Source organism: Toxorhynchites rutilus, chromosome 1, assembly GCF_029784135.1.
Source record: "Toxorhynchites rutilus septentrionalis strain SRP chromosome 1, ASM2978413v1, whole genome shotgun sequence".
Lineage (NCBI taxonomy): Eukaryota > Metazoa > Arthropoda > Insecta > Diptera > Culicidae > Toxorhynchites > Toxorhynchites rutilus.
Window position 1 is genome coordinate 92,669,478 of NC_073744.1, and position 9,971 is coordinate 92,679,448.

Sequence of the window (9,971 nt, forward strand, 5' to 3'; positions counted from 1 at the left end):
CATTCATTTTTCGTGAGGACATCGACAAGACAACATCGTTGCCTAACGTGCTGGAGGAGGTGGACGGCGAAGGATCGACACATACACGCGCAGAACTCTTTCCGTTAGGATGCCATTCAGCATCGAGAAAGTTCCGGAGAGATCTAATCATTGCTGGAAAATAATCTGCCAGTTCCTTTGGGAATTTTCAAAATATATTCATGTGAAAGAGTTTAATTGAATGTTTTCTATCCAGGTTACACTGTGACCAAATATGTTTCAACCAAGTGCTATTAACAGGTGGTTATTGAGTTGGCATGAACCACTGGTGGGCTTCCAGTATCGAGGAAAATGTGGAAATATCTAATCGTTACTGAAAATAATCTGCCAGTTCCTCTGGGAATTTTCAAAATATATTCATGTGAAAGAGTTTAATTGAATGTTTTCTATCCATGTAACACTGTGACCAAATATGTTTCAATCAAGTGCTATTAACAGGTGGTTATCGAGTTGGCATTAACCACTGGTGGGCTTCCAGTATCGAGGAAAATGTGGAAATATCTAATCGTTACTGAAAATAATCTGCCAGTTCCTTTGGGAATTTTCAAAATATATTCATGTGAATGAATTTAATTGAATGTTTTCTATCCATGTAGCACTGTGACCAAATATGGTTCAATCAAGTGCTATTAACAGATGGTTATCGAGTTGGCATTAACCACTGGTGGGCTTCCAGTATCGAGGAAAATGTGGAAATAACTAATCGTTACTGAAAATAATCTGCCAGTTCCTCTGGGAATTTTCAAAATATATTCATGTGAAAGAGTTTAATTGAATGTTTTCTATCCATGTAACACTGTGACCAAATATGTTTCAATCAAGTGCTATTAACAGGTGGTTATCGAGTTGGCATTAACCACTGGTGGGCTTCCAGTATCGAGGAAAATGTGGAAATATCTAATCGTTACTGAAAATAATCTACCAGTTCTTTTGGGAATTTACAAAATATATTCATGTGAAAGAGTTTAATTGAATGTTTTCTATCCATGTAACACTGTGACCAAATACATTTGGTTTTGTGGTTTTTCAATCAATCGCAATCAACAGGATAGCTTCTGAAGATTATTCTTCCCCATCAGTAGGATATTTCCGTATCCAATATTGGATGCATAAAACCTTGTGCCTCCAACGTAACGCTCTCGTTTTCGAAGTTCTCCAAATATTCATTCATTCAGAATGAATTCAGATTCAACTTCATACAAATGATCTCTAAATCAACGATAGTCCTACGTCACCCTTGCGGTTATACCATAGATATAACCCACTTCCTGTTTTTCCTTCTTCTATCTGCTGCCGTTTTGCGATTGCGTTTGCCACTCGCTGAAACTAGTTGTTGCCACCGAACCGAATGTGCTCTGTTCTGTAGGCGGGTTTTCTTATTGTCGTGAGCAGCTCCGCAAGCCAACTCGAGCACTCCGGCGGCCGAAATTCTATAACCGCTATTAGGTAGACTACTGGTGCTCCGACACCAATTCGTTGATGCGATGTGATGTGAAACGATGCCATACAACCACCCTGATTTACGGTTTGAAAGAGGACGATATATTTTTCAGCGGATCCGCGCGTTTTGTACTTTAGCGGTACACGCTCACAGGATAGAGACAAATCGGCAGACTCAGCCAAAGGGGCGAGTCCAACGAGACAAACGAATGAGCGTTAAAAGGCAGCGATGGCAAAAAAATGCATTGATTACGATTTGTTCGCTCGTTGGATTCACATGCAGACTAAAAAGGGTCCTTTTCAGGATCACAAAATTATCTTCTATCTAAAGAGTTTATTATTTTGTTATCACTCGATATCCCCATCTTGTTCGGCTAAACCTTCCTGTTTAGCGATTTGTTGCCACTCGCCACAGCTTTCACAGTTGGAAAATTTCTTCCCATCCAGCTTTGTAACATATTTTACAGTAAATTACATTCAATGCGACGTGCCGAAGCACCACTCAGTGTCGCATTGGAGGCGATTTTAACCTGTAATTGAACATTTGCGATGACAGTGGTACAGTGTCGACTTTCAATGTGGGGTCATAATTTGGACCCCGAACTCTATGTTTACAAAAATGTTCAACTAAATATGTCGCATTACATGTCCGTCCAATTAGTTAAATGTCGAACTAATTGTAAATTACTGTACTTTCAATCTGGAAACAATTTAAGAATTGGTGAAAATTGAATAATCATGAAAGTCCCCAACTATCAATAAGCTCAGAACAACTGCCAAATTCACATACTCATCAGATCCTGGCAAACAAATTATGAAAAAATCAATTTGTGTTTTATTATTATTTTGGATATTATTTTAGAAAGCATTGAACTGTATTCCGTAAACTCTTTTTTGAAAGGTTTAATGGCCCTGATAAGCGCCTTGTTTTATGGAATGGTTCCAATTAAGAAAACTTTGTACTCGTGGTTTTGAAGAAAACCATTTCGAACGCCCTCGATGCCGCCTTGTTCTGGATTTGCCATCAAAGCAGATTGTAAAAAGAACAAACTTTTTTCTTCTGCTACCAGCTGCCGTTTTGCGATTGCGTTTGCCACTCGCCACTCGCTGCAACTGCCTGTTGTCTTGATGTCCTCCGAATGTGTTCTAATCCGAATGCAGTTTTTTTATCGTCGCGAGCAGCTTTGCCAGCTAACTCGATCACTTCGGCGGCCGAAACTAAACACGGTTCGAGCGGGATTTTGCCTTTCCCTTCACTTTTCCTCCTTTGCCATGTCCAGAAATGGCTGCTTGGGTTGGTTTGTTGATGTGTTGTGATGCGAACTGATGTAGTGTACGGTTTGAATAAGAATGATCGTTACGGCAGCGGAGCGGGGATTTTTAGGCTGACTGGCTGGCTCGAGAATTACGCATGTGTGAGACTGCGACCAATGTTTCCTTTATTTTTTTTTATTTTTCCTTTCCAATCGTGCTTCATTCTATTTCGCTGCTGCTCTGGTTGCCCGTTTTGGTCGGTACGATTTGAGGAGCACAAAATGGACCAATCAAAAATGGGCACATAGTGCATTTGGACAATGCTTGATATTTCACAATTATTCAATTATTTATCTCAAGAAAAATGAAATGTTATTCGTTATGATAGATGCGTAGATATATTTCCTATCAATTGATGCAAAATCCTTTGCGATCTATTGAGAAATGCTCGAGTTATAAGCGATCCAAATCTTGCATTTTTTCCTACTTGTTCAGTGCCTAGATTTCCATTTCACCCCCTATATCTTCCGGTTAGACGTAGTCCTACGTCAAAAAAAGTTCAATAACTCTGTCATTGTTGAAATTCGAACATATGCGTAGAAGGATTTTTTCATCAAATATGAAACTCTATCAGAGAAAATGGATGAATCAATTTTTTTTTCAGGTGAGAAAGATTTTTTCTGACTTCAAGGTGACGAATCAAAAATCAAATTTCTCTTTTATATTCAAAAAACGAAAAATACATGCAAAAAAAACAATAACAACATTTTTTTTGACTCGATTATAAACAGGATTCGATTATACGCAGTGAAAAGAAATCAAAAACTGTAATTGAGTCCGCGCTGTATATATATTTAAAATGTTATGTTAATTTCAAAAATTCAAAACCACTTTAAAGTAAATCTATCATAATTTCACATAGTTTATTTGTTAGAGACTAATAAAGCAGAATGAGGTGGCTATTCTGATGATAAAGCAGCTGCATTTTTTCGTTGAGGAGAGTTTAGCTAAAATCACAATAAGGATGATCCATTCCAGTATTGAGCGAGTAGTTACGGAACATTCCACATTTATGGAGATGTTCGGTGAATTTATTCGATTTTGGATAATACCTACGAACATGAGATTGTTAACATAAATTAATCGAAGCAGTTTTAAGAACACGTACCTATGAGGAACTGTGTGGGGACTGGGTGGAAAATATCCGTATTCCGAATTTGATGTTTTATAAATTGGATTTTGCTCCGTCATCTGATTTCCATAACCCTTGGAGAGATCTTTAAAATATTTGTTGTCAGTAATTGAATATACATAAATATCATCTCAACTTACAAGGACTTTCAAGCTGCTTCGGAAGTTTGATGTTTTTGTAAACATCATTGTTAGGAGTACATTCCTCGATTATCTTTTGGTTTTCGTTGTCCATAGTGCATCACATCAACGTTCCTCGTTTCACTGCATGTAGAAAATTACGACGTGTTCTTCGAGAAGCTACTAATCAAACTGACGGAATGGAAGAAAAGCAACATACAATTTTACCATAATACAATTACATCGATGGTACCATAGCAACTGTCGCTAACTGGAGATTTAACTATAAGCATAAACGTAAAGTAATACAGTTACGCCTTCTGGCGCAAAAAAGTAATACTTAGAGTTGGGAGCTTTTCCTCCATATGAAGAAGTGAAAGCACTTGGCAGTTGGTTGTTTTTTCTACCATAAGTGCTAGAAACTTAAAATTAATATGTCTCTAGAGTGTTTAGCAATTAAAATGAACAGTATTCATTTTTTAATCATAGCTATGAATTTTACTATTTGTTTTTGTAAAAATGTGTAAATTCACAATGTTGTATAGTAACATTTTGTAAAATTGTAAAAGTGTATTGAATATGAAATGAATCTTGCTTTTTTGTCAAAGAAATGTATGTCAAAGGAAAATCAGAACACATGTGTTTGAAGACTGTTTCGAAATTACTGAATTGTTTGGGTAATTTGAACCCAAACGTTATTTACAACAACGTTTTCTTTCCCTTTTTTTTTCTAAGTTTGCATGATTTTTTGAGAGAAGGTGTATTTCATAATGTTCTCCATAAGCACAGTGCTTTTAATTTTTAAAAAACGAAAATAAAGATTATTTTAGGATATTTTCGATGTGACCACCCATTTTTTCGATAACGCGTTTTAAACGATGAACAAAGATCTTCACGCACAACTCTAACATTACGACTTTGACGCTGTTGAAAATCCGAGTTTTTTTTCTTTAAGTTCCTCCAAATTTTGTGGCTTTTTGGCATAGCATAGCAACGGTCCTTCACGAGTAATACGATTTCACTAAAAATACACATTCTTATAAATTGTACATCTTGACACTAAAAACGATCCGATCAGACTGAACGAGTAGCCGAATATTATCGTCCCGAAGCGGGGAATGCAGTGCCACCATCGATGGAGCGAAAAAAAAATTATAAGGAGCTACTCGATTTTTTGCGTGATTTTTTGCTATCCTGTGATAGTAAAACATTATAGGAGGTTGTGTCCAAGACACGACTACATTGTTGACGTAGAACTACGCTGTTATTTTACTAAAAACGCTTGTTTATAACTTTGAATATTTTAAACACACACACATTTATCCCCGCTTTGCGCTCCTCTCAACAAAAGCCCATTATATTAATATTTCCGGTCTCGATTAGTTTTGCTACTCTCATGCAAAACCAAATCACACACAAAATTCCTGAACAATTATTTTCTTGGTGAGCGGATGATAGCCTAGTTTTATGATTCCTCACACGATTGTGTAGTTCAAAACTTTAATGGAATGGCGTTAGTTTGATGTAATGATTGAAATGCCAGAGACATCAGCGAGTAAGTAATTTTGTTGCGTCCACAGCTCAATTCGAAACGAAGACATGTGATGACGCAAAGCTTGGAAGAACAAGCAATGTTAATTGCTTCGTATCTAGGACGATACAAAAAGTTTGCCTCACCAAGATCCAATATTTATGCTCCTGGAAATATCCCCCTTCGTACTTATTCTTCTTCTTTTCTTTATTCACGGTGACTTTAAATCATTCCCATCCGTTGATCCTCGATACGTTGCTCATTATTGACGGCATGGGTAGAGAAGCTCACAAATGAGCAGAACAAATGTAAGGGAAAGTAGAAATGCTTATAATTCTCACCAAATTAAAGCGTTTACACATCAGGGAATCGTAATATATAGCATAAAAACCAAATCTTAGGGAGCTTCCGATTCGTTTGGTATGTAAATCGTCTAAATCCATTGGCGACAAAAATAGTTATTAATGTAAAGTGACCAGATGGTCAGAGGTCTAACGCGGGACACAAAAAACAAAACGTTATGTGAACATAAACCATAGTTTACCGAGTCTAAACTGATCAGTATTATTTCATTCTGAGTATCGGCACTCAGTTGTGATTTTTCGGTGGTTTAGATTTTGTTTACGCTCGAAAATCACTCGCTCAATCAGACACAAAAAAATGGACTAATTTCGGATGGCGATGAAAGATAATTTATAGGAACAAATTTTCTTCAAATCTTACGTTTATTAAGTCTACAACAAAAATGATTCAAGGCTGTTGATTCGTAGCAGCAGCACTGTCAAGCAACTTGATGATTTTTCCATACTGCAAGCTCCACCCCGCAGTGAAGGAGTTGGACATCCTGAGGCACTTTGTGTCCGCCCGATATAGCCGATCTGGTATTTACAATATCATCTCTTTGCCGCTCTTTGCCTCTCTTTGCACCCAGAAGGAGTAGCTTGAGGTGCTGGTGAAAAACTTCTTTTCGTACTCATTGTGAAAGACGAGACGTACTTGATGCTAGAATTCAACGAATGGCAGGGGACCGGGTACTTTACGTTCCCCAGGTAAGCGATGATGTCGAATATATCATTCGCATCAAGTTTTCGAAGAAGGTCCTTCTCTGACAGACGTGAAGGGAATGTCCAAGCCGCTATTCTTTCGAGTCATATGGTGAACGGGGAGATATATAGTACGAAGCGCTTGCCGGAGTTGGAAAGGTGATTTGGTGTTTATGCCGAACCTGGGATCAGCCCATTATGCCAAAAGATCACTGGAGGATGGATCGGCTGGAGATAAACATTGTCGCGAAGACCACCAACCTTCTCAACATTCCCCAGCTGCGCCCGATAGAAAACTTTTGGGCGAATGGCCAAAATAGAGAGACAGACGACCCCAAAACCACGAAAAGGTAAAATAACACCCCGATATAAATCTTTTTATGGTTCAGGTTCCGGCCAACTTCCGTAAGACCGCCCAGTGCTTCATTTATGATACTTCATCAAGCAACTTTGCCTCTTCCTGTCGAGTATACACTACTACTTCCGGCTTATTTAAAACGTTAAGCCCTGACCGAGCTAGAGGACCAAAGATGAACTTTTCGTCTGACTCACGTTGGTTCCAGCGGATCAATAGGGTACTTTTATAAAAATCATTTTCCAATTTTGTTGCTGTCGCTTCCAGTTGACACTCTCTAAACAAAAAGCCTAATATCGGTGCGATGAAATCACCTCAACGTATTAATTTTGGATGCATTAGAAGCGCTCTTGAACAGTCTGCCAAATAAAAGTTTTTGTTTAATTCATCCATTTAAGAAAATCAACATGATCAAATTGTAATATTGAAATATATTGATATCGCGGGACATTTTTGTTTCTTTTGCCAAATGCGGGACGTTTCGCGGGACGGAATCTTACGCGGGACATTTTGTTGAAATGCGGGACTGTCCCGCGTAACGCGGGACGTCTGGTCAGTTTATATTAATGTTAACTTTATTTCATAAAAACGTGACCTGTTTTCTAATGTGGCACCCTTAATGAAAGACGTAGTTCAACGTCGAAAAAAAGTTCTATAGTAATGAAACATAGTGTATAGCCCAATTTTTGTACATAATTCTAACTTAGCTTTTATATATCTCAGGAAAAACTTGGTATGATTCAGAAAGCTTGTTAAGAAGAAACCTTCAACATGCCAAAATGAAGAAAGTCTGATTTTGAAATGAAGAAAGTCTGATGAATGTGCGTAAATTTTAAATTGTTTACAATTGTCGCCGCGTCCGCTCAGAGATCAAAGTCGATTGTTTTGTTTAAAAGTCTTACTCGAGATCTTACGATGAAGACGTCAACAGTTTGCTTCCGTCCAACGCATCTGCTGAAGAGGGAATCGATCTGGTTGACTCTATGATTACTTCTGGGTTACATCAAAGCTAACAGCCACCTCAACCCGAATGGTCGTACACCTGATTTGGTATTCGTGAACGTACGAAATGATGTTGATCTCATCAAACCTCTGTTTGCTCTGCTCAAAATCGAAGGCCATCAAAAGCCGTTTGTTCTTCGAATTGATCTGAATGATTTCCGAAATTCGACGTGAGTCAAACAATGTTGATAATTTTGATTTCCGACGATGCAACTTTCATTGAATGCGTAACGCGATCATGGATGTAGATTGTGCCAGGATGTTCCGCGAAACGTATTCGAACGAAACGGTATACATTTTTTATGAGATAAGCATCGGCATTCTGGAGCTATATGTTCCACGGTGTTGGGCGACGATGTAGGGCTTATCCCTTCCATCATCTCTGGTATACATACGAGTTACAGCATTCCCGTAACGTTGTTTGTAAAGCTCGTAAACGGTATTTCAGAGCGAAGACTGCTGTGGACTGGGGATGACCAATGGCGTTCATAATGAATGGAGAACCTATGGGATATCATTGTTTGATGTTTATGCAATATGCGTCTTGTCCCTGGGTTGGGCGATTTTTCGTCAAAGGTTTTTTTTTATTCGCACTATGGTCATTAGAGTAAGTATGGGAAAAAAGTGAGCTTCAAATTTTCGAACGGGACTTCCTACAAAATGTTGATTCCCGCGAAAACATACTCTATGTATTTTTTTTCTCAGTTTTGATCGCTGTCTTCGTGCCAGCAGGGACTCTAAAAAAATCTGTGCATGTCCTCCGGCGAGACAGGGTGTTGGTGCAGGCCCTGCAAGCCATCCCTAAAAATTAAACGCACAGGAAAATTCACAAAGAAATTCGAGACAGGATAATCGGAATAGTCCTACGCAAAGAACACGGACTTGAGATTGGAAACTCGGAACATGGAACTGCAGGTCTCTCAACTTCCTTGCGAGTACCCGAATTCTTTCGGAAATATTGAGAGCTCACTTTCAACGTCGTAGCGCTGCAGGAGGTGTGCTGGAAAGGTTCGATGGTGCGATCGTTCCAAGGTGGGTATACCATCTACCAGAGCTGCGACAACACTCACGAGCTGGGTACAGCTTTCGTTGTTATGGGGGAGACGCAGAAACGGGTGATTGGCTGGAGGCCGATCGATGAAAGAATGTGCAGATTGAGGATGTGAGGCCACTACTTCAACATCAGCATTATCAATGGCACCGATGACGATAAAGAAGAATTCTACGCGCAGCTAGAGCGTAAATACGACCGCTGCCCAAAACACGACATCAAAATCGTCATTGGTGATTTGAACGCTCAGGTCGGCCAAGAAAAGGAGTTCAGACCGGTAATTGCCATACGTAGCACCTTCTTCCAGCACAGCCTCCAATACCGTTACATCTGCAGATCACCACAGCAAACAGGAACACAAATTGACCACGTTTTGATCGACGATCGGCACTTCTCGGATATCATCGACGTCAGAACCTATCGTGGCGCTAACATCGATTCAGACCACTACCAAACTCAAACTGCGTTCTGAGCTGCCAGTCGTCAATTACGCTCACCACGTTACCACCTACGACGAGTACAGGAGCCGAAGGGGTTAGGCGAACTGGATGCTACTCCCCTCAATGAATGCTGGAACACCTTGAAAGCGGCAATTAGCAGCACAGCAGAGACCGTCATCGTGTATGAACAACGAGGACAACATATGAGAACATATGGTTTGACGACGAGTGCCGAGCGCTCCTGAATGAGAAGGATGCAGCACGCGTAGCAAACACATCTCTTTCGGGATGGAAGAGAAGACGGTGTTCGGAAAGCTGCTTTATCGTTTTCGAGAATCGCGGAAGTTCTTCAAGAAACTAAACGCCTCGCACAAAGGCTTTGTGCCGTGGGCCGAAATGTGCAGAAACAAGGAAGGAGGCATCTTGACGAACGAACGCGAGGTGATCGAAAGGAGGAGGCAGCACTACGGTGAACACCTGAACAGCGCGCTGACAGTAGACCAAG

At 39.7% G+C, this 9,971-nt stretch overlaps 1 protein-coding gene across 1 annotated transcript; it reads right to left on the reverse strand.

Moving 5' to 3' along the window:
- Nucleotides 1-3,564: 3,564 nt before the first annotated feature.
- LOC129762970 (piercer of microtubule wall 1 protein) lies at nucleotides 3,565-4,294 on the reverse strand. Its single transcript, XM_055761611.1, has 3 exons — nucleotides 4,066-4,294; nucleotides 3,902-4,010; nucleotides 3,565-3,845 (listed from the first exon to the last, which is right to left on the reverse strand). The coding sequence occupies exons 1-3, from the start codon at nucleotides 4,157-4,159 to the stop codon at nucleotides 3,737-3,739; spliced, it is 312 nt and encodes a 103-aa protein (XP_055617586.1). The 5' UTR covers nucleotides 4,160-4,294; the 3' UTR covers nucleotides 3,565-3,736.
- Between the last annotated feature and the right edge of the window lie 5,677 nt (nucleotides 4,295-9,971).